At 41.7% G+C, this 26,120-nt stretch overlaps 1 protein-coding gene across 1 annotated transcript in view; it reads left to right on the top strand.

Moving 5' to 3' along the window:
* LOC126267274 (uncharacterized transmembrane protein DDB_G0289901-like) overlaps positions 1 to 26,120 on the top strand; it is a 154,307-nt gene that overhangs the window by 71,083 nt on the left and 57,104 nt on the right. Inside the window, exons 2-4 of the mRNA XM_049972342.1 lie at positions 10,766 to 10,926; positions 23,057 to 23,174; positions 25,380 to 25,446. Coding sequence (XP_049828299.1) covers positions 10,766 to 10,926; positions 23,057 to 23,174; positions 25,380 to 25,446 — 346 coding nt within the window. The remainder of the gene's footprint in view (positions 1 to 10,765; positions 10,927 to 23,056; positions 23,175 to 25,379; positions 25,447 to 26,120) is intronic.

Here is a 26,120-nt window from a genome sequence, read left to right on the forward strand (position 1 = left end):
GAACAACGGTCGGGAAGTTCTACCAGTCATTCAGTTCCTCGACGGTAGAAGTCCGCTCCTTGGTTACGGATCCATTCGAGGACCTGATCGTTGGAAAACCTGCACAGTTGTTTTCTCAGCTTGTCGTAAAGATGGAAATCAGAAGCAGCAAGATCTGGATTTTCGTATCACTATCATCCCTGTTTGTGCGGCCTTAGTTCAAATGGTTCAAATGGCTCTGAGCACTATGGGACTTAAATTCTGAGGTCATCAGCCCCTAGAACTTTGAACTACTTAAACCTATCTAACCTAAGTACATCACACACATCCATGCCCGAGGCAGGATTCGAACCTGCGACCGTAGCAGTCACGCGGTTCCGGACTGAAGCGCCTAGAACCACGGCCGTCTGGCTTTTTTTCTAAGTTAACTATATGTATTAGCGCTTGGCACCTTTATCGTTATCTTCTTTCCTCCGTAACGAAGTCGCCTTCTGTTTGGCTCCACTCAACCTTCAGCTCAGACTATCCATCTGTCACTGAAATGAATCGTATGTGCTCCTCTTTTTTTGCTAAAAATCCGTCCTAAAGGCTTTCTTTAATAGCACTGGGTCTACTGCGCTTAATGTTCCTTATTTTGATTTCTGCTAAAGTGGACCGTATGAAAATATGTTAGCTCTTTAAGGGAAGTACCACAGTTTTGTCAACCGAAGAAATGACGGAGGAAGTTGCTGGGTGAAAGGATAGGCGACTGCACAGTCCAGGAAAGGAGCTTCATATGTGCGACAGAGAACAGTTGGCATTATTTTTAATATGTTGATTCGGTAATGTTTGGACTCCATAAGATCTTCTGTAGTGGTATTACCTTCAGTTCGGAACTGGTGGTAGTCATGGCGTGCATAACTGCATTATTAAGCAGACGGATACAGTCTGATGAATTGTGATGCGATCTAAGAGCATCACGTAAACTCGCTTGGCATTATAATTAAAATTAAACGCAGACTCTCTGGAAATGATAATCTGTTGCAAATCTCCAAGCTCCTACATTTATTGACGTACATACGTTCTTTCCAAAGGTTTAGCATATCCGACTAGGTGAATATCAGATTGAAACGTACATCTCCCCTCAAATATTCGCTACACAAACATACAGCCAACGTTCTCACACTTCTACGTGAGATTTACTCTAGCAGCCAATAGATAAGGTACATCAATTCCGTGGCTTGGAGAGTGCTGACATCACGAAGGGAATCAAGACACCATCTGTCACTAACATTGCGAAAATTGATATAGCAATGCTAACCCTGTGAACGAACGGGAGAAAGCAAGGAAGAAGAATAACAATATGAAGAAGAAGAAGAAGATGATGATGATGCCAGAAACGAATATGGTTACGCGCTAGAGATGATCTGCGGCAGCATTAGAGATACAATTCTACTGATTTTTATCTACATGTTAAACATAATCACCATTGATTTGTTAATAAATTAATCAGTGGTTTGAAAGATTGACATGCGTTGCATGGGTTGATGATGTTTAAACTGCACAATTCTTGCACTAAGCATTTTCCTCGTGGAAGTACCGTGCACTTCAAACAGTACCACCCGACCCAACACCCGTAAATCTTTCAGGGAATTATAACTTCGCGAAAGCCTCAAACAGCACAGTGAACTAATTATAGCTGTAGCACTTCAGAATTTATGAGTCGTCTCATGAACTTCTCTCGTTACCCATATATCCATCACTGCATTATGGGATGCAGTTTCACCTTATAATAAACCACTTTTCTCACAATTATAATGGAGGCGCTGAGAACCATATGGCCCTAAAGCACACAGTCGTTGATTATGAGATAGCAGTATGTGTGTATGCTCCTGAAATCTGTTGACCTTACAGTGATCCAGCTTCATCAGTATATAAGAAAATTTACGAAAAGCTCTCTCAGCGATTTGTCTGATATTCACTTCCATAAGGACCCAAGACACAAATTTGCATCACTATAAGTACGATCACTGGCCACACAGATTTTTCATAAAAACTGGAAGCTCTTGAAAGAATGCCCACGCCACACTCGCGTTCCATGGTTTTAACACTCAAGTGTTTAAATTGGACGCAGAAAAAAGATTTCTAAACCGTCAAGAGTGATACCGGCCTCACTACCAAACCAATAGGTGATGTCCCAATAGGTAATGTGCATATAAGAAGTTTTACCTAGACGACGTTTTCAACAGATTATTTTGAACTGTTGTTTGAAGTAACATATTCTTCATTGGAGTTGTGGTAGGCCACCATTGTCTTCAAGCATATCGAGGGCGACCATAATTTTTCTCTACAGTTTATAGATGCCTAGCAAAATCTCGTACCCAAATACTTACGCTGAAGGCAAATATCAACCTTGAGATATAAAGACAATTAAATTTGAAGTACAAGGACAGAAAGTGCTGAATGAAAATGAAGGTAAACAGGACCACAAAGCGTTGAGATAGGTCATAGTTGTGTGTGTGGTGAAATTAGTATCTGTTCTGATTTTAGTTTCACATTCATTACAAACTACACAACAGTAAAAAAGGCACTGTTGCCGCTGGCCCATACATGTAAAGTTTGCGGGTTGACACTAATAATAATAACCGTATAAACATTAATTAAAATTTCATAACATAGAGTGGGTATGTGATTCTTTTCACAGGAAATATCGGTTGTTGAGACTTGGTTGAATAAACAAATCATACATATGAGACTGGTGGTTTGCCTACATATTTGATTTTCATCCGTTTTTTCAAAACATTGTATCTGTGCTTTGGGCCCTTTGGGCTCTCAGTGCATTAGTTGCTTATGTTGGTTACAGGGTGTCGTTTGATGTCGATATACGATCTAGTGGAGGCAGATCGTTAAGATGAAAGTTCCTTTAAAGCTCTCTGTTATGACGGTCATCGAAAGGACGCTGCTCGGCCCATGAAAGCTCTGAAATTCTACTTATTGTATTGAAAATGCCGTCTAGGTTATACATCCCTCGAATGTTTCTATCGTCGAGTTTTCACAACCAGCAGTGGAAATGCGAGAAGAAATAGTGTGCATGGAAACGTCACCTACAGAGAGTACAGATAATTTCTCTTCGTCTTTCTTTCTTTCTATATTTACAACAGTTTAATCATTAAGCAACGTTCCATATTTTATCCATAAGAACGACGTGTGGTAACTGCCTGTTGCCGTAATACTCAGTCGTGTGTGGATGCCGGAATAAACAGCTACGCGGGAGACTTACTACTTCATATTGACTCTCTTGAACATGTACTATCTCAGTACGACTCTTAGGCTCCACAACACCTTGCTGTCTAAACATAGCTTGAGGTGACACACTGTCCTGTCTTGTACAATGTAACGCGGAAACCGTCCATTAAGAACGAATGTACTTTTGAAAAAATTGGCAGCTAGATTTTCTCGTCACATCTGACTCAAATGATCAATGCAACATGCATGCACACCCTCATTCACATGTATAAATCAAAGAATACAATGAAGCACGTACATAGAAATATAACACAAATATTATAGGTGGTGCTGTAATGGTAGTTGTTGCTGTCAGTTACCTGTTACGTACGAAATGTAGATGTGTGGACAAGTTTCTCAAATACAGTTTCCGGAATGTCAACAGTTATGAAAAGGACCGAGTGTCACTCACTGTAAAGGACACATTGAGTTGCCGACAGGCACAACGAAAATAATGTTAACACTCTGAGCTTTTTCCCAAAGTCTTCTTCAGAAAATAAAGGAAAACACTCACACAAAGTTTACCTACGCAGGCACACTCAGATGATTGGTAAAACTGTTATTACTTGAATGTAATTATTAATAATGATACAACTGTTTAGCTGTTAGATGAAAGCAGTATACTGCTATGTTTCGCAAGAGACTATGTTTTACACTCATAAGTTCCAGTAAGCTAATTTCATCTTTCGTCTCGTTCACAAATAAAGTCTAAAGAACAACTTAACAAACTCTAATGATATAATGATTAATATTGTCAAACAAAATTAAACAGAAAGTTACTCTAAGCAAGAATTCTAATGTTCTGAATGTTCCGCTATGTCTTCTGATTATAGATTTACCACTGCGAGAGAGAATGCTAACTGCACTTATGCTTGCTCTGCCGGAAAGAAGTAAATTATTTATCTCATTAACATGTTAACACTTTGAATTAATGTCGCTGCCCTCGTTATTTGATTGTGTTGCATTTGAATGTAATACTCGGTCTGCAGTTTTGTCTCAAGATGGCAAAAAAAAAAAAGTCACGGACAGCGACTGAATTACGGATATGGCGTACATCGTGATGGGTGCAGCGCCATTGTCTGGTGGCGATGTCTGTTGACCTCGAATATCCCTGAACTGGACTAAGATGGCGATGTCTAGCTCGTTAATTGAAGAAAACAATGATCACAAATGAAATAAAAACTTTCCGATTGCTCAGAAGCGTCGCACTATGGATAAATACACTAAAGAAATTTAAACAGGCTCCAAAAGATGCCCGATATGGTATTCCAGGTTAATGTGATGAACACGAAATTTCACCTTCAACAGTGACTGCTTAACTGTGGATTTGAACAGCAAATCGTCAGTTTATTACCTTCATTCAAAATAAACGAACGGGAGTTTGGCCCTCACACTCTGTTAAAAATCACAGTGCGATGCATGAAACGCCATCAATCCTTTCTCACTACATATGCTGTAGAACAATAGAAATTCACAGTATCTTCCGACCTCAGACATCATGTAAATTTTTTTGGCCGGCTGAAAGGAATGCGTCACGACGTAACAGCACTGTCGTAACTGTATTGCTGCTGGTTCTAGAAGGTTATGACTATTTCCTCTTAAAGTTTTAGAAAATTGTAACAACAATGGGGCAACAATCGTCTCCTAAAATGTTCCAAGTTCGACCCGTCTTTCCTCGCAAAACAACAACGTTCTTCCTCTCACAGTTATTGTTTCTGATTTCTTCCAAACCTCCCCTCCTTCCGCCACTGTCAAAATTATTCCTTTCTCCACAATTTGATGAAATTTTTCACTGACCTGCACAGCGCTTGCGACCGATTGATTTAACACTTCCACTCACTTGAACTCACTGCTCTTCTTCCAGGCTGTACATTGTCTTCTTCCAAACGTCACTTTCCGACCAGTGCTGTTCCGTAATACCTCACGTTACAAAATATGCCTGCCTTTTCTACCAGCAATTCGACTTATTACAACCGCCATCCTGAATACTGCTGAGTCCCTCCTTGAATTACTCACACATCAATTTTATTCTGTTTCCTGGGTTCACAGATCTTCCACACAGGTATTATTTCCCTACTGAGCCGAAGCTTACACAAATATTAAGTTCGTGCATAAATTCGTGTTATTTTCGCTATGGGTTTATTTATAGATTGTAATTTTTATTATTAGTTGTCTGTTGCTATTTGGGTTTACATAGTGTGATTTTGGCATATTGGGATATTGAATGGAACTGTGGATGCCAGAAAATGGAGTGCAAAGTGGAGAACTCGGAAAATTTCCGAGATATTCTTCTTTTTGAATTTGATAGAGGGATACCAGCAGCGGAGGCAGACAGAAACATTTGCGTAGAGTATGCCCCTAGACGGAGCACGGCAAGAAAATGGTTTTCTTGTTTTAAGATGGATCATTTTGACATTAGCGACACTCTACGTCCACGAAGATATTTGGGGTTTGATGAAGTTCGTTTAAACGCATTAATCCGCAATGATACACGTCATTGTGCTAGAAAACTGGCAAATGTGATAACCTGTGATCATTCAACCACCGTGCTTCATTTGCATTCGTTGTGAAACTTTCAAAAATCGAGTTTATGAGTACCGCAGGCTCTAAGCCAGAATCACAGAAATTAGCGTGTGGCCATATGAGCTACTATGCTTGCTCGTCATCACTTGCCTCATGAACAACAACAAACAATTCTATCTCGTATAGTTTCTGTTGATGAGAAATAGTATCTTCATACTAACGTAAGGGGTAGAAAGCAACTCCCAGTACAAAGACCTATGCGCACCCACAAAACATAATTTTATGCATCTCATGGAGCAGCGACGGTGTGGTGAGCTACGAATTGCTTCCCCGAGGTGTAACCGTCACTGATGACATTTATTGTTAACACCTGAGACGTCTTGCAGACGCTGTCCAAGATCAACGACCAGGAAGACTGCGTGAAGTGATGCTATTCCATGGTAACGCCCGGCCGCATTCTGCCCGACTGACAAACATCATACAGGAGTCGGGTAGGGAAGTCATCCCACACCCACCTTATTCACTTGATTTTGTGCCCTTAGATTTTCAACTTTCTTGCTCTTTATCGAACAACATTCCAGGAACTTCCTTTCCTGATGAAAATGAGCTCCGAATACGGCTCGAAGAGTTCTTCGGCAGATCGTTTCTACAGTCACGGAATCTAAAAGTTACCTGCTTTGGCAGATTGTTGTAAATAGTGAAGGAGAAAATATGATTCCTGACTAAAGTGCCGGTAATGTGTATCTGTCGTATTTATTAAACTTATGGGAGAACGCTAAGAACTTATGCTCCAACCTAACTCATAACAATATACACAGGTACACTGAGAATAATATTGAAGTTCACAATGACAGTATTAATTTACCTAACAATTTTTCGTCACACATTCACATACACAAAGTCACGAAAGACTACAAAATTTAGAAGAAAGAAAATAAAGAAATTATATACGATTTTACAATACGAAGTAAGTGGTGAATCTGTTATATAAACGTCAGAGGGGATTAAAATATACCGGTCTCAGTAAAAAGAAAAGCATATCACAAGTAGCGCTCCTAGCTGAGCTCAGAGGAACTACGGTGTCTGCTTTTTCCACTACCGAAACATTTCATACGCTTTGCAACCAGTGTGTTTTTTTCTAAGCGAAATATTTATCGTGTAATCATTTCCAGTATGAATTGGTTAGTTTTATGTTCTTCCGAATTATCATTTGCGGTCACAGAACAGTAGCGACAGATTCAAGTGTGTTGGTTCACTTGCAAAAATGGTACGAAATTTGTCATTCCCTTCAGTCTCATCTGCATATCTTTTAACTCGCATACATCGAAGGATGAACTTGTATTGTAAGATATTTAGGGATCTACATTGAATTCAGAGATAAATTACGTCTGGATACCAACACGGTATCTCGAACCGCATACGGAACCATTTGTTTGTAACGTCTTTAAATCCATCTACTGAGAAAGGAATTGCCATTTCAAATGTTTGTTAGTCCTGTTACAGTAATAATGACCGTAGCAAAAAGTACATCTGTCTACTAAAAGCGCTTTTTGCTACTTAGTGCTGTGATTTTCAGCTTGTGATGCAGCAATGTCGTTATCGTAAAACTCGTCTGGCTCACTGGAAGAGAAATATTTTTATTACGATACCAGATAGATGCCACTCTTCCCAAGGGCACTGCTTAATGACGTAAACAGTCCATTAGTCCTAACACTGATGACTACCCCGGTTCAGATAATGCCGAGTACTCAAAAATACCACGGAGACTATGTACAGACGTTTGATTTCACTACTTATCTCACAATGAAACACTTACGGAGGTAAAAATTACAATTATTCAGTCTTGCGAATAAGTACACACATAAGCAATCAAAGAATAATTTAAACACTATTAACATTATTCTTATATTTCATCTGAGACATATGGACTGCTAAGTGTTTCAAGCGTCTGGGATAATTTCGCTCGCTGTGAGACATGCTTCACTTATTTTCCGTGAGATACCGGCGCTGGTTTACTTGTCGCTCCATAGTATCCCCTGTGTCACGTATCTGGCACAAAAGAACAATGAGCAGTTTGCAGGTCGATGTCCTGGAAAGTCAGCGCTCTAGGGTGCTATTACCAGGACAACGCTATGCAGATGAGTGGTTCGTATTCCGTCCGCAAATCACTACCCAATTACGAGTTTAATGCTGCACCTACTCTGTTTCAATCTTCCAGGCTGTGAACTCACTGAAGTACTTTTCTGCATACTCAATCACTGTTGTCTTCATGCTGCTTTCTATCCTTTAAACATAGTACCAAATCTTCGGAAGTGACAAACTGAACACTGCAGCTACCGGCAGACTGACAGCTATTGATTACTTCGATGTTCAACGACTGCCACGTAAACGGTGCGTAGGTTTCATGGTTTACTGAAACCTTATCAATAAGGTTAAAGTAAGTTATTTCTATCAATAAAGATCCACAATTTCATACTTTTACTGTATTCTGAGAGACAGCACATTTCGCTAAGTAGACGAAATACTCTTTGTCTTCAAGTTATGAACCCAACTACTTTAGATGTATAATAAAAAAATCCATAACAGGGAGTGCAGTAATGTCTGTTTGAAACAGTATCAGCAATACATAATTTAGGTATTCAAGAAGAGCTGAACTTTGAAAATATTTCCTTTATTTTAATTGTTATTAAAATTTGGTGCACATATCGTGCACCCGAAACTTTGGTATGCCGATGGGTGCCGAAATTCGACGATAAAAAAAATTCACCATGGAGACAAAGCAAAAGGGAGCTAATAACACAACACATATGGTAACTGCCAACACATGGAATTTCTTCAGATTATTGAGGAAACAAAGCTAAAGCATAATACAAATAAATTAATTTTTTGAAGAGAATTTGTTACATAACGTTCCGGTTATGAAATGGCTTCCATTAAGCACCAAATAATAACAGCAGTATCGCCACAAAGTCCGTGGGGTGATACAAAACTGTTTTGTGGATATACATCTCCAACTACGAGGGGTGTTCAACAAGTAATGCAACACATTTTTTCCTCGGCCAGTTTCCGTTAAAAAAATGAGGAAGTTGCTGTGGGACATCGTGGAATATTCCCGTTTCAGACTCTACAATTCCATGAAGTTCCAGTTCGTGGTCGTCATTGAATTTCTTTTGGCGGAAAAACAGAACATCGAAGATATTCACAGGCTCTTTTAGAATGTCTATTGAGAATTGACAGTGAAAATAAGCACGTTGAGTTGGGCGAGGTGTCTGTCATCATAACAAGGTAGTGCAAACCTGTCCCTCATCCACCCTACAGGCCGAATCTCGCACTTTCCGACTTCATATGTTTAGCCCAATGAAAGGTGCTCTCTGCGGGAAGCAATACGTGGATGATAGGGAGGTTATTGGTGCAGCAAGACGTGTCTCCGACATCGACCAGTAGAGTGGTACCATGTGGGCATACAGGCGCTCCCAGTAAGGTGGCTTAAGGCCGTCGCATCAAACGGAGATTACATTTAAAAATAAGGTTTCATAGCCGGAAGAGGGGGAATATTACGGTGTATTGGAATCTTGAATAAAAGTAACCTGACTTCAGAAAAGAAGTGTCGCATTACTTATTGAACGCCCCTTGATACGTAGAGTTTACGAGTATGAGTTCTTGAAAATAGACAAGGCGCTAAGCAAATACACTGTGGATAAGTATATCCAAAGAGGTGATGGCTGTGTGGGCAACTACTAAAAATATGTATAACAATCGATCATCATCTAGCTGGTCTTAGTGGAGCTCCCCATTAAGAAATGGCTGATCCAAAGAATTGTCTCTGAGAATGGAGACTGTTATAAAGTAACAAAATTGGAGTGAATCGGTTGCTAAGATACTCCTGCCTATGCAATTTTCTAAGACAGCAAGAGGTATAGTCGCCACTGGACAAGCATTTCTAAAACCAGAGCTCTGTAACTTCCCTGCTTGTCCTCTTGTCGGTGACATAGATTAGTTCATACCCGACTACTATCAATAAGTATTTGATTATTTTGTATATCTTTGTCATATGCAGCTTGTAGCATTTAGTGTTATAAACAGAACAGCGTAACCCGCACGGTCTGAAGACGACTTGACTACTCCTGAGACACATAACAGAGAGTGGGTACCGATGAGACTAGATACAGTCAAATGTAGTTGCTTAGTTGGCACGACTGGCTGGACTCGAGGGCTCTCTGGAACAACTATCAAACGTTAAATTTTGTGTAAGTTAGAAATAGAGTAGTGACGCGTAGATGGGGTTTACTTTCTTATCTATACTTGGTGGCGGTTTTATAGCAATTGTAATTAATTTTGTTTTGTTGCACTCACTTCGAGGTGTTGCTGCAAATAATTTTATAATTGTAGTTTTGAAAATATTGTGTGTAATATAGAGCCACTTGCGCCGTTAAAGGTCTAACTACGTTCCCATTTGTGTGACTTGGACAGCAGTACCCACTACACTATACCATGGTTTGGCCCTACAGGAGGTAACAAAATCGTGTGCTGCTACGGCCGTAATTCCACCTCTTCCTCATAATCACGGATGATGATACATTAAGAATGGAAAGGTGTGGCACAAGTCTACTTAAATAAGAGTTGACTACAGACACGAATGGAGAAGCCTCAAAATAAGCTTTCGCTAATGTCTAATTAACCTAAGTCTAATTTAGCCTGGAGAATGTGGCGCCGTGCTGCAATGAACGTCAAGACAGTATGAGAATGAGTAAATAATAAGTAATACCTCTAGTGACATAGCGTACATAGCAAAAATAATTACGCAAATGGGTGTTAAATACTCCTTTATCTCTTTTGCTTTAAACAAACTTATTCCTTCTGAAAAGTATTCTTACGTGGGGATGGCAGAAGTATCTGAAACTGGAGGAGTGTCACTTTTCGAAGAGTCCGAGCAACAGAATGAAAAGGAAAGATTTCCGTGAAGATGTATTTCAGAGGGTAATGCGGTGACTGTTTGCAGGTGGCAGGCGCCGCTAGCCAGGAGGCGGGCTCGTCCGCCCCCAGCAACGCCGCCCCCGAGGAGCCGCAGGACTCAGCGGCCTCCGCCTCCTCCGCCTCCGGCTCCGCTTCCTCGTCGCCCCCCGCCTCTCAGCCGCCTACGGCTGCCCCCGAATCTGCAGAGTGAGTACCCAGCTTGTGTGCAAGAATCACTTTCCGACTAACAACAGCAGCACCAAGGTTCTCGATTATTTTCCTTCAGCAAACTATACAACAGTCATACACTAGCCTTCACTCTTGGAGTACGACGATGCACGGAGGTAGCTCAGGGCTTAACACTTCAGCTTGCTCATTGCGTTCTAACGCATATAGTGTATCCATGATTCATAACGGATGTAACCAGCTATAAATACACTGCCGAAAAAAAAAGCAGCTCTCTCTAGAACTACGTTCCGTGGCACTTGGGTTCAATACGTGCATGCTGAGAGGCAGCACCGTTAGTGATTCATTTTTCACGGTTGTCGTATACCTTCCGTTTTGACACTGCAGGCCGTAACTGTGCTCAATTTGGAGGTGCAGAGTGTATCAAAGGGTACAAACGTGCCCTGTCGGCGAGTACGACCTTCTGTTGAACAGCTTCAGGTATTTTAAACAGGTCGCATTGTGGGCGTGCGGGAAGGTGGATGGACGAATCGACGGACTGATGCACATGTTGGGCATAATGTATCTGTGTCTTTACTTTCAACAGTGGTCTGTGAAACACTCGCCACCTTTAGACTAGATATAGAACAGACGCACATCCAGATCGTCGCAATATGTGAGCAGCGGTAGCAGACCGAACATCATCCAGTGATGAAAACCGGGCAAATGTTGAGCGTGCTGTGTCATCAGGGACCATTGGAAAGCATCTGCTTGCAACAGGATTAAGAGAACAAGCGCCTCTGACCAGGCTGCCATTGACATCACGACACAGCCAAGCATGACTACTATGGTTTAGTGAAACAGTTAACTGGCGAGTGGACTGGCACTTCTTGTCTTCAGTGGTGAGAGAATATTCTGTCTGTTTATGAGTGATGAGCGTACATGTGTGTGGCATAGACCTGTTCCGGAGTGTGTTCTCTTTCGAAAAATAGCTCGCACCACAGGCTTCGTGATGTGGGAGGCCATCAGTTACAATTCGAGGTAACATTTGGCGCTCCTGCCGGCTAAAGCAATTAGTGGATGTTATTCCAGGTGTTACTGCTATGTATTCGACAGGAAGGTGATGCGACTTTTTTAAGCAGGACACTGCAGTCCCACAAAGGATTGCTGCGACAAAAGTGCCTTTAGTGGTGTAAAACAACTGCTGAGGCAACCAAGATTATCTGGTCTGTCGCCAATTGAACCCCAATAGGACATGATAAAGCGGGAACTTACTATTTATCCATGGCCTGAAAAAACCATTGTCGAATTACAACAAAAGGCGCAAGATGATTGGCCATTCGACTCCTTTATGATAATATAAATGTTAGAATACACTCTTGCGTTGCAGCGAAGTGGTGGCGGAGTGAGGGGGGGGGGGGCTTCCATGCGGTTTTGCTATCATGTACTCTTACAATGATGAACTATAAGTCACATCACTTGTCCTTGAGAATGTAGCACTTTTTTCTGGCGGTGCGTTACAAATTAAATCCCCAGATGTGATGAAAAAGCTTACAGACAATTTAGTCGTTATAAGGGTTCGTAAACTGTGTCTCATTTTTGTCGGATGGCTTCTTTCACGCACACTGTAAAGTGAGTAGACTTTGCACTTGTGAATTCCTTTATTATTACGTAGAGGACATTTACTCGAATCCTTGACGAGATATAGATACCAAGAAAAACAGGCCAAGGAACTATAAAAGCTCGGAATTTGTTACATGTAAGTGGAGTACGAAAATAACTGAGCAAAAGCAGGATGTCTGAAGTACAATGAAGATCTTTTCAAAAATACTGTGTCATGGACATAAATCATATTCACTGTAAAATATCAGTAAATGGAAACGATAGTTAATTTATTAGTACACTCACACGATTCATAGAAGATAACTCTCTTAATTAAAATACGCTTTATTATACTACACAAGCGTCATTTTATTACAATAAAAAGTGGAAAAATACTGAAACAATTATTAACTGAGGTATAAGAGGTGAAAGGGTCCCACTCACCGAAATTTGTAATTTACAGATAGCAGGAATGATTTTCGAATTACCGTTCGACAAATTCAGGTCAGCTATAGTTTCCATATGTCATGTTAGGTGAACGCCAAATGGTTCCCAAACCAGATCATGGTCGATTTCCGGACTTGTGATTTGCCACTAGATACAATACTTTACTCTCTTCCTCGTGCAGCTGTTCGTCTGGATGACAACGTATGTTGACACGGCCATCGACCAGATGTAACAATAAGCGCGATTCATCCAACCAGGAGACGCGTTTCCGCTGACACTGATTCATGGTCCACTCTCGTTTATCTTGTGTCCACGGCAATCTAAGCTGACGATATCGTTGGAAGAACATGGAAACACATAGGGGTCGTCTGCTGTGGAACCCCATGTTCAACAATGTGCGCTGAGTGGTGTGCCCCGGAACACTTGTGGTAGCACAAGCATTGTACTCTGTCGTCACATCTGGTACAGACAGCGGCCTATATCCTCTTTACGGAGCGGAACAGTCTCTGACATCCACGTTCTGTGAAGAGGGGCGGACATATCACACCTTGTCTGCTGCTGGTGGCTTCACCGTCCGTTAATCACATTTCATCGATGCTCATGACAGCAGCACATGAATAGCCTACCATCTTCGCCGTTCCCAAGATTCTTGTTCTCAGACGTCGGCCCAGAACAATATATCCTTTTTTGAAGTTGATCGTGTCAGCTATTTCTTATATTTTCCGCCCGTATCGCCGCTAGAATGATTGCCCATTCGTCTCTGCTCCACCTATCTTACCACGTCACGTAACCACAACACCACAAGAACGGCGTTCACCAAGGCGGTGATCAGTGATCACAATATTTTCTCGAAAGATATGGGAAAGGTTCCGCATCGGCTGTTGTTTATAGGTACTGATTTTATTTTCTGACGCACATTTGGCCAGATTTAGGCTTAGAGGCCATTCTCAAGTGCTGAAGTTGTCAACATGTCTTTTTTATATTTTTTTCGTTATTTCATCACCCTCCCCACACATGGACGAGGAGAGGGGCGCCAGTCAGGGGTACAATATTCTGCTCTTTAGCCAAACGAATTAAAAAATACAGAACGAGTAACAAAATTTGGGGCTGTTTTTTATTTTAAATTGAAAATCAAAGCCGGACAGCCAAAAAATGAAAATATACGTTTTAAAAACACACTGCAGAAAGTTGAAATTCTTCTGATAGAAAGCACAGAAGCACTGCAGTTTTACTCAAGATCTGAAGGACCTGCATTGGCTGAGAACTATTGTTGGAGAATAGACTACGTTACATAGAGTTGAGGGTTTGGGTAAAGAGATAGGGGCTGTTAGGTAGGGAAAGTATGGAGACGATTGATCGGAGGTGAGGCGGGTACGGAGAAAAAAAGAGGGTGAGGAATAGTATGGTGGGTGGGGAGGGCAGTGGTTATAAGAGGATAGGGATACGCATGCATGGAGAGGAAGAAGGAGAGGGGCGCTGATGCTGAGTGGAATAGGTGGGAAAGAGTTAAAGCTGGCAGGAGAGGGAGTTTGATGAAGATGCGTTGAGATAGGATATGGGGTGTGTTTGGGGGTAGGGGTGGAGGGATTTGTTTGTGAAGGTGCTGCAGCTGGTCGGTGATTAGATGGAAACCAACGGGGTTATTGAAATCGAGTTTCCGGACAGTATAAGAGATGCGGAGGTGTTCGATGTGGGTGAGGAGGGGTAGGAATTTGACAAGATAGTAGAGGACCAATGCAGGGGAAGGTAACCCGATGCGCAAAGCGGTACGGAATTCATGGCTTTCGAGGATTTGGGGAGACCTGTAGAACTTTGGTCGGTTGGAGATTCATGCAACATTCGCATAGTAGAGGTTGGGTTAGATCAGGATTTTGCAGGCAACATGTCGTAATATACCCGGTTATTTAACAGCGGACATCACTGTTGTGAAATCGAGCACATACACATGCAAGCCTCAGAGTTTCAACAGAATATTTACTGAATACAGAAATAGTCATTATGGAAACTATTAACACGTTCTTAAACATTGTATCTGCGCACTTTCATAGTTAAAAGTCAACTAGCTGAGAGTAGCCTGTAAGGCCGCAACTAGTGAAGTGTACTTCATTAAATAAAGTGAATATGTGCAAAACAGCAACCGAACTGGAATCATTACAACGTGTTTTAACAAATATACTGTTGTGGTATTTTTCAGTACCAAGTTTGAAAAGTTCCTCATATAAAGATACAAAAATAATTGATGAAAACGTGCTACAAGTTACTAAATATTTCTACAGACCTGCCTCGCTAACCTACAACTTGCTTCTTTGTAATGGCTTCAAATTATTGTCACGTAAATCGTTTGTTTTGTGGATCTTTCTTTCGCAGTCGTCTATTTTTACAGCATTCGGGCTATCTAGTTGGCAGACTCGAATCGTTAGAGATTCACTATTTCTGTAACACGGCATTTTATTTTCTCTGCCGGTAACTGCAGGTCCTGCTCCTTTTCTCTTTTACGAAGCTCCGTAAGAAGCTCTATCCGAAGAGACCTGGTTACCTGCAAGCTAGAAAGGTTGCCTACACTACAGGAGTAACTGGGGTGGCCGAGATTTCGTCTCTCAGCACAAAGACAGAACGGATAACACTGCTCTAGTATGCGAGCACCCTGATTTATGTTTCCTTTGGTTTACCAAATATTGATTGCCTGTGTGCTTTCCTTATTCGATCCAAATTTGTATTCTTTCGCTTGTGCTATTGACGTTGACGGAGGTTAAACTCTTATCTACAACTCCGTCGTAACACAAGGACATTTCTAACTGTATCGTAAAAGAGTATTGATGAAACATGGAAATATGGGGGCAAATGATCTGGAGATAATCAGTTGACACGAATACTCGGCCCACTGGGATGAGGATAGGGGGGAGACACAAGTGTAGTGATCCTGCTCAGTGTACTGTGTTAAGCTCTGAAGTCTCTTAAGTGTCTCGTGATGTGAGAGAACTCGATGGTAATTCGTCCGTCGGATGTGGACATTAACCTCAGCTTTTCTTCTTTCTTTCAGCGTCAACGATTTAACGAACAGCGACACAGCGTACTTGGAACACAATATCTGTGTTTCCTAACGAAGCCAAACGTAATTAAGAAATCTTTCCTGCTTATGAACTTGAACCCCCGGAAGACTTCCCCTACATGAGGTACAATAACAATATTTTCGCTGCTAATAATCCCTCGTGTCACTGCAGGGACACACAAAGAACGAAACACTATATCCATAACCGTAGAGCCGTACGTAGACCTTCTAAATGTGCAGTGTCGTCGTTGAGGAACCCTAAATCTAATTCGACACACCTTGGCACCATTGATCTTCATTATCTTCGTAAGGATTTATACTAATTATTGCCTTTTGTAGGATTCCCACAGTCTCAATTGCTTCTTGCACTGGTCTTCTCACCTGAATCGATATCATCATCAGTTCTCTAAATCAAGTGTTCTGTCTAGTAACTCTGAATTCTTGGTAATGTGCACCTATTCACTCTTCCTTTCTTCTGCAATAACATGTTATGAATTCAGCTGTTCCCCATCTTAGTGTATTTGCATCTATCTTGTAGTTCTTGGCAACCGATGTGTTTCAGCTTAAATAATTTTCATACAAGCGGGAAAATTGTTTCTGCTATTTTAATTGACTTTTGATTCTGTTAATAGTTTGATCCATAAAGCAAAATACACGGTCCAGTTACATCAATGTGACAACCAAGTATGTATGACGTGCAATAAAGTCAAAGACACGCGGACAACAGTGCAGTCGTTCTCGTAATGCGGAAACGGTCCAATTTATCTGACGTCGAAAAGGACATGATCATTGGCTTTTGGGCTAAAGGTGGGAGGATTTCCGAAACGGCTAAGTTTTTAAAATGCTTGTGTGCCGCCGTGGTTAAGGTACACCGTGTGTGACAAAATTGCGCTATCCAAATATGACGCCGAGGCAACTGTAATACAACACGGTCATAGATGACAGGTACTATATTGCAATTTCTATGCTGTTAAAAGGATGATGTAATGTTTCTTTTGACCTGCAGTGTCAACAGATTTATAATTATTGAAAATGAAATCCCGGATCGAATAAATCACTTTCGATTCATAGAGCCACTCGATAGAAGCGCTATCTATGACAGGGAGATGACAAGACGAGTAGCAGAAGTAACGACGATTAGCTGACCTCTGGCTAACGTGTGTCAGTACTATAGTCTGATTTAAGGGTGTAGACCACGATAGAAATTTCTTTGGAGCCTGATTTTTTATTGGCTGAAAGTGTTCCTTAGAGGGTACGTTTTGAAGATTCATTCGTGTAAAGTGTGCCATAAATGTTAAAATATCTTAAAACGGCGATTTATTGCATGGTGGAATGGCGCATTCGAGCGCTCTTATGCAACCGGTGTAATACTACAACAATTACCGAAGGAACAGGTGTCTCGTTAGTTTGGGATGTATCACAGAAGGCATTAGTATCAACTAAAATAGTATTCTCAACAGTATTTTGCTTCTTAACATGATTCGTTTATGGTAAACAGTCTGAAAGCACGTGCTTGTCTCACATCTCCTTAACTTGTCATTTCGGATGTTTTTTAAACGAAGTAAAACGTTAGCGCTTGAAAATGACAAACGCGTTTATACGGATAGAAAAATCGAAGAATAATCCCAATCGTGCAAGAAACGTTTCGATTGGAAGGCGGAAGCCAGTTAATCGATATAACTTCGTTAAACTGATAGTGTTTCGACATTAGCGAAAACAACGCCATCTGCACGTTCAATGTTTGTTCAGTTTCAATATTAAAAAAAGGAAGTTGAAGCTTTAAGCGCTTGTTTTCTCAAAACAACATTTTTAATGTTGGCGGGAGATATATTTCATGAAATATACTTGCAATTACATTATACGTTTTTGTAACTTGTGACGTGGCGTTTATTGTACAGCATTACGTACGATTTTTGCGATTTATTTTAATTTAGATTTTTTGGTGCTCTTTTTATAGCGACTTTTTTGTCTAAAAAGCAGACTTTTATTTCAAATGTCCCCACTTTTACAAAAAAAAATGGTCCCTACGGTCTACGATAGACAATACCATCAGTGTCAAGGCAGTTTTTAAATTTTGTCACCTTCTCAATCGGCGAAAGCTTTTCGTCGATGTTGTGTAGTCTCCTCTGGGTTCAAGTTTTTTATTAAAAATATATGACAAAATATTAGGGGTGTACAATAAAGGCCTAAGTCAGTTTTGTAAAATGTTTGTTATTTGATTAAAAAAATACATCGGCTGTAAAATCGAGTGTCACCCTAGTCTATCCCCTTTAAGGTTTGACAGCTAGCAACCCGCACTACTCCTGCCTTCAATACACCAATGAGAGCACGTCGCTGTCGGTTCTGTATTACCACTTCTACTGCGTAAAGCATGGAGCCCCTCAGTTATCAGTAAACTGTTGCAGTAGGACATTCGTGTAACATTTAGTTTCGTGTGGCTCACAATGTGATATAAAAGTAGTCACAAGCGGAGCGTAAGGGAGTCACAACGGAGAACTCTACCACACGTGGAATATCAATCATTACAGAGAGCTATACCACACGTGGAATATAGAGTTTTTATGTTACTTTTGTAGGAGATTAGAACTTTAAATTTCGTGCTTGAATATTCACAACATTTCAAATAAACTCCATCTTACTTAGCGTACACACATAAAAAACAATGCAATATGCAACATTGGAAAGATTAGTTCATGAGTGAGGCTTTTGGAAATAAACGAAAAAACATTCATTGGCTTAAGTAATTTTCAATATGGGACTAGGTAAGTTGAAGCTGTCTCCCGAACGGGAAACTTCAAAAGTTTCAATATAATTTACAGCAGTCTGACCTTGTTTGAAATTAAGTGCAAATTTTTGCAATGTTTAATACACAATAAAGGTCAACGCCTTAGATGAATTTCAGATATGTTGCGTCATTTTTGTAGTAGATTTTCTACCGCCACTTGGAGCGGACTGCTGCCTGCAGATAGTACTTGGCGCGACGAGGCCGAAACTCTCGACTTTAAACGTCAGGTTCAAACTACGAGGATTTTTTGAAAAGTAGTGATTCTGAAGTTTTTATGTAAAAACTTATAAATTTGAAATTGAAACAAACTTTATGAACATTCTACATTTTTATTCTTCACATCGACATTATTGCAGCGCCCTGCCGCTAGAGAGCTCCGAATTGTAGAATGTAGATGGTGGTGTGTAACGTAACTATGTGGATGCGTGAGATACAGAGTGCTGTTATAGTGTTTCGAAATCGAAGAGTTTGTCCACATATGGGGCACTCTCTTCCTCAGTATGACAATTCTACACCACCCAGGAGCGCTGCAACATCAGCAACAATGCGATGCCTTGGGTTCACTGTGATCGTCCATTCTCCCTACACTCTTGACTTGACTCCATCCGATTTTTAGTTGTTTCCAAACCATAAAGAACTCCTTAGAGGACCTCACTTTTATACTGATGAGGCAGTGCAAGCAGAAGTGAGGTTGGGGTTCCGCCAAAAAAGTAAAACTTTCTACAGTGACGGCATCAACCAACTGGCCTCTCCTTTGTAGAAATGTGTTCCTCACCAGAGTGACCATGCTGAGAAATAAATGTGCAGACATCAAGAATAAAGATGCAGAATATTAACAACTCTTGTTTTATTTAAAAGCGTTAAGGGTTTCCACATAAAAAAATGTGACATTACTTTTCAGCACAATCCTATACAAATTATTTCGCTTTCTATCGCAGAAAGTTGGACAGAATGACAGAAATATCATCTAATTTTACACTATGTGTCAAAAGTATTCGGACACCTGGCTGAAAAAGACATACAAGTTCGTGGAGCCCTCCATCGGTAATGCTGGAATTCAATATGGTGTTGGCTCACCCTTAGCCTTGATGACAGCTTCCACTCTTTCAGGCATACGTTCAATCAAGTGCTGGAAGATTCATGGGGAATGGCAGTCCATTCTTCACGGAGCGCTGCACTGAGGAGAGACATCGATGTCGGTCGGTGAGGCCAGGCACGAAGTTGGCGTTCGAAAACATCCCAAAGATTCAGGTCAGGACTCTGTCCAGGCCAGTCCATTACAGGGCTGTTATTGTCGTGTAAGTACTCCGCCAAAGGCCGTGCATTATGAACAGCCGCTCGATCGTGTTGAGAGATGCAGTCGCCATCCCCGAATTGCTCTTCAATAGCGGGAAGCAAGAAGGTGCTTAAGACATCAATGTAGGTCTGTGCTCTGATAGTGCTACGCAAAACAACAAGGGGTGCAAGCCACCTCCATGAAAAACATGACCACACCACAACACCACCGCCTCCGAATTTTACTATTGGCACTACACACGCTGGCAGATGACGGTCTCCGGGAATTCGCAATACCCACACCCTACCATCGGATAGCCACATTGCGTACCGGTTTGTCACTCCACACAATGTTTTTCCACTGTTCACTCACTCAGTGTTTACGCTCCTTACACCAAGCGAGGCGTCGTTTGGCATTTTCCAGTGAGATGTATGTCTTAGAGCAGCCGTTCGACGATGAAATCCAAGTTTTCTCACCTCCCGCCTGTCATAGTACTTGCAGTGGATCTTGATGCAATTCGGAATTCCTGTGTTATGGCCTGGATGGATGTCTGCCTAATACACGTTAGGATCCTTTTCAACTGTCAGCGGTCTCTTGTCAGTCGAAGTCAGCCTGTACGCATTTGTGCTATACGTGTCCCTTCACGTCCCCACTTCTCTATCACATTGGAAAGAGAGGAGCTGGGGATGTTTAGGAGTGTGGAAATCTCGGTTACAGAGGTATGGCACAAATGACACCCAATCACCTGACCACGTTCGAAGTCCGTGAGTTCCGCGGAGTGCCCCAATCTGCTCTCTCAGGATATCTAATAACTACTGAGGTCGTTGACATGGAGTACCTGTCAGTAGGTGGCAGCACAATACTACAAATATGAAAACGTATGTTTTTGGAGAGGTTCGGATACTCTTGATCGCATAGTGTATATTGACACGTTAAACCTAGGACACTGTTTAACTCCATAAGTTGTGTGTTACATGAAGAGACCTCGCCAGTAAGTAGTTAAATTTTAGAAAACTTTGTATTACAGTGCTTGGAAACATACCGGGTGATCAAAAAGACAGTATAAATTTGAAAACTGAATGAATCACGGAATAATGTAGATAGAGAGGTACAAAGTGACACACTTGCTTGGAATGACATGGGGTTTCATTAGAACAAAACAAAATGCAGAAGTTCAAAAAATGTCCGACAGATGGCGCTTCAACTGGTCAGAATAGCAATAATTAGCATAACAAAGTAAGACAAAGCAATATGATGTTCTTTTCAGGAAATACTCAATATGGCCACCTTCATTCCCCAACAATAGTTGTAGTCGAGGAATAATGTTGTGAACCGCACAGTAAAGCATGTCCGGAGTTATGGTGAGGCATTGGCGTCGAATGTTGTCTTTCAGCATCCCCAGAGATGTCGATCGATCACGATACACTTGCGACTTCAGGTAACCCCAAAGCCAATAATCGCACGGACTGAGGTCTGGGGTCCTGGGAGGCCAAGCATGACGAAAGTGGCGGCTGAGCACACGATGATCACCAAACGATGCGCGCAAGAGATCTTTCACGCGTCTAGCAATATGGGGTGGAGCGCCATCCTGCATAAACATCGTACGTTCCAGCAGGTGTTTATCAGCCACGCTGGGGATGATGCGATTCTGTAACATATCGACGTACCTCTCACTCGTCACGGTAGCAATTACAAAACCAGAATCACGCCTTTTCTCGAAGAAAAAAGACCCGATAACGGTAGATGTGGTAAATCCAACCCATACCGTGACTCTTTCGTCGTGCAATGGAGTTTCCACGACAGTTCTAGGATTTTTCGGTAGCCCAAATTCTGTAGTTGTGGGTGTTGACAGACCCTCGGAGCGTGAAATGAGCTTCGTCGGTCCGCAACACGTTACTCAACCAATCGTCATCTTCCACCGTCTTTTGAAACGCCCACACCGCAAATGCCCTCCGCTTCACTAAATCGCCAGGTAACAGTTCATGGTCATGGTGCCGATGGATTCTGTACAGATAGCATCGCAGGGTACGCCTCAGTGCCAACCAAACAGTAGTGTATGGAATGCCGGTGCAACGTGCGACTGCACGAGCGCTGACTTCCCCGTGCATAGACGAACCCGTTACCATTTCTTCCTGAACTGTCTCAGCAGCATTACGCCTTGTGCTACGAGTCTATCGTCTAAGCAACCCGTGGCTTCGAACTTCGAAATCATTCTCGCCAGAGCTCCACTTGTCAACGGACCTTTACCCGTTCGAATCCCCTTCCTATGGCGATAGGATCGTAACGCTGAACTAGCACATTCCCCATTCTGATAATACAGCTTCACTAAAAGCGCCTTTTCAGGTAACGTCAACGTGCTGCGACTGCTGGCGCATCTGATTCTCTCTCTCATTACAGCTCCTTGTATACACGATTGTCATGCGCAGTCACTGACGTTTTGCTGTAAAACGCCATCTCTCGGACATTTTATGATCTTTGTTTTTTTTTTCGTCCTAATAGAACCCCATGTCATTCCAAGCATGTGTGTCAATATTTACCTCTCTATCTACATTATTCCGTGGTTTATTAAGTTTTCCAATTTATACTGACCTTTTGATCACCCGGTATATACATAGTCGAATATTTTATGCAATCAAGTGAAAAGGGAAACTGAAATTTGTGTGTAACAAGAAAGAGAAATATTCTATTAACAAAGTCATGCATAATTGCTATAGTTATTCAGAATATGTTCGGATAATTTTTCCGGGTAATCATGTTCACTGTAACGCTCTCACAAAAGAAAAAAAATTCGGAAGCACTGTTTCTCGGAACGCCTTCGTAATTTCAGTCAGGCTATAAGCAGTCCAACAACTCGTTCCGTGTGGACACACTCAGAATACCCTCCTTCTAGATAATGCAACTCGGGTTGATAATGCAGACGGTGGCTGTGGGAATTGTGCGCTACAGCTGGCAACTGCTACTTCATCTCTCGCCTGCTGCCACCTTTGCTAACAGTACGTGATGTATGTTACAGGAGAACGGCGGAACCGAAGTTGGGCGTCGACGAGGAGGAGGCGGACCGCCTGCGCGCTGCGTTTGGCTACGGCGGAGGCGGCGCAGCGGGGGAGACGACGCACGGCGTGGGATACGGAGTGAGTACCCAGCAGGCGGGGGCGTCTGTAGCTGTACTGCCCGACTCACTGCCCTCGTGTGCTCTGGCACCCAGCAATTCACAAGCACTAGTCGCTTCCCTGTGTCAAAAACAGTCTAGCTGAACAATGAAATACAAGAAGTATGAAGTATTAAAGTACGAGGGGCGTTTGAAAAGTCCGTGCAAAGTCCGAGAGATGGCAACACGGGCGCGTATCGAGGCCATGTTTAGTTAGTAGTATCTTTGGAAAGAACTCATACCACGTTTCAGCCATATTGGTCTATTTCTTTGTGTTTGGCACTCGCGTGAATCAAGGAAGTCGAATGATTGTCAAAAAATGGGCGAAGATGAATTTCGTGTGGTGGTTAAACATTACTTTATGAAAGGCAAAACGCCGCAGGAGACTAAAGAGAAGCTTGGGAAGCTTGGTAAACATTACGGTGACTCTTCACCTTCGATTAGAACAGTTTATAAGTGGTTTCAAAAATTTCGGCGTGGCCATATGGGCAGAAGTGATGCTGAACGTTCTGGTCGCCCTGTGGAGGCTACAAATCCATAAATCTTTAATAAAATCCATGATATGAAGATGGATCAGAGAAGCGTTAAGGTGCGTGAGATTGCTAGTGCTGTGGGCATCTCGAATGAACAGGTACATAATGTTTTCCTTAAACATTTGGACATGAGACAGCTATCCGCAAGATGGGTTCCGCGACTGCACACGCTTGACCAAAAACGGAAACGTGTGAAGTGTCGCAAGGATGGTTTGCAGCTGTTCAGGAAGAATCCGCAGAATCCTTTCGTCACTGTGGATGAAACATGGATATATTACTATACTCCTGAGACCAAACAACAATGTAAGCAATGGGTTACCAAGGGAGAATATACACCAAAAAAGGCGAAGACTAGTCCTTCAGCCGGAAAGGTTATGGCGACTGTCTTTTTGGATTCGCAAGCGATAATCGTCATCGACTATCTGGAAAAGGGTAAAGCTATTACATGTGCGTATTATTCATCGTTATTGGAACGTTTGAAAACCGAGCTGCAAGAAAAACGCCGGCGATTGGAGCGCAAAAAAGCTCTTTTCCATCACAACACTGAACCAGCACACACCTCAACAGTTGTGGTAGCAAAAGTAATGGAAATGGAATTCCAACTCGTTTCACAGTCCCCATATTCTCCAGGCTTGGCTCCCTCGGACTACTGTTTGTTCCAAAATTTGAAGAAATGACTGGCGGTACAAAGATTTTATTCAAACGAGGAGGTGATTGCAGAAACTAATAGTTATTTTGCAGACTTGGACAATTCCTATTATGCGGAAGGGTCAACAAATTAGAACAGCGTTGGACAAAGTGTATAAGTCTAAAAGGAGACTATGTCGAAAAATAATACAGGTTTACCCCAAACAAGTAAGTAGTTTTTATTTTTGCACGGACTTCCCAAATGCCCCTGGTGGCTGGGATGAACCCAGTGACCTAACGACAGGAGGTAATCACTGTGGCAGTCGGTCGACTTGTCAGATCACGCAATGGCACACTGTTTGGTATCGGATATGTACAGTGTGTTCAGTTGCCTTACTGCTGGGTTTTATGCAACCCGCAACGTCCTCAAATACCATGTGAGAGATTTTCATACTCTATCGCTCGCTATGAGCGAACTGTTAGCCCTACATAAAAAATATAAACAGAAACGTTCTTGTAGGAAATTTAATGCAGTTTTCGTTATCGCTAGAGGCTGTAGTTTTCGAATTATTCAAGGAAAACGGACAAAAGTGACCTTTAAAGGCGCTTTCTTTAATAACTCGAAAACCGTGGTCTCCAGCGAAAACGTATCTCAGTACAGAATTTAGCTACATTAAATATCCTTTTAAAAGGTACTCACCGTTTTTCTGTAGGCCCAATAGTTTACGTGTGACGAGTGAGAGAATATGAAATCTAGCACATACTATTTGAATGCGTTGTGGGTTGCATAAAACCCAGAGGTAGAGGCAGCTGAATCACCCAGTATAACCGGAAAAGGTATATGATATGAAGAATAGAACTCTACAGAAGAGGTCTACTGAGCAAGCGTGAGGTCGACTAAGCGCATGACATAACTAATTTAAAGTGAACTGTAATGGTCGTATAATGACATACGTTTTCTTTCACAATCTGCTCGTAGAATGTCTTAACACATACCCACATCTAACACCTACATCATCCTGTTTCAGCACCATCTGCATCCGTTCTACTACAATAACAACGAGGATTCTCTGCTGTACCAGTGCGCGTTGCAAGGTTGGTTTCACTTACTCTTCTATTGCATTACTTTATGTAGTGTTCACACTCAGTTTCTCTTATACAACCAAGTTGTATGTGCATTTATTTTCAAATTACTAATTAGTTGACAGTGAGGTCCCTCGAGGCCGGCAAGTGTAGAAAATTTTTATAAAAAGAAAAGAAAAAGGAAGACCTTCGAATGGGGAGTGGATTACCTAGCTGAGCAAAACTTTTGTACACTCAACTGAGCTCACTTCCTGAAGCCAAGCAAAACTTAAATCAGGTGAGGCAGATGACAATTCGAATCTCGACCCACCACATCACATGTTCTACGTCTCAAGACTTGTCGCTCAACTTTCTCAGACTACTTGACATCGCGAACAAGAGCCTGCACACAAACGGAAAACATTCATGGAAATTTATCCATCATTTGGCCAGTGTTAGCTCGTCATTTCTCCCTCAGTTAGATAGCCATTTAAAACCTATCTTATAATAAGCTAATTATTTTATTGTCATTCCTGTATCATTAATCAAGACTTATAATGTTTTTCTGTGCTTCACTTATCATAATTTTGCTCTATTCATTGCAGGACACACAATGAACATCATGCAAGGAATATGGCACCATTCATATTTCACTGATACATTGATTCAAGTAATGCTAAGCCTCGAAATGCAGCAGACTTGAGAAA

The sequence above is a fragment of the Schistocerca gregaria genome, chromosome 4 (genome assembly GCF_023897955.1).
Source record: "Schistocerca gregaria isolate iqSchGreg1 chromosome 4, iqSchGreg1.2, whole genome shotgun sequence".
Classification (NCBI taxonomy): domain Eukaryota; kingdom Metazoa; phylum Arthropoda; class Insecta; order Orthoptera; family Acrididae; genus Schistocerca; species Schistocerca gregaria.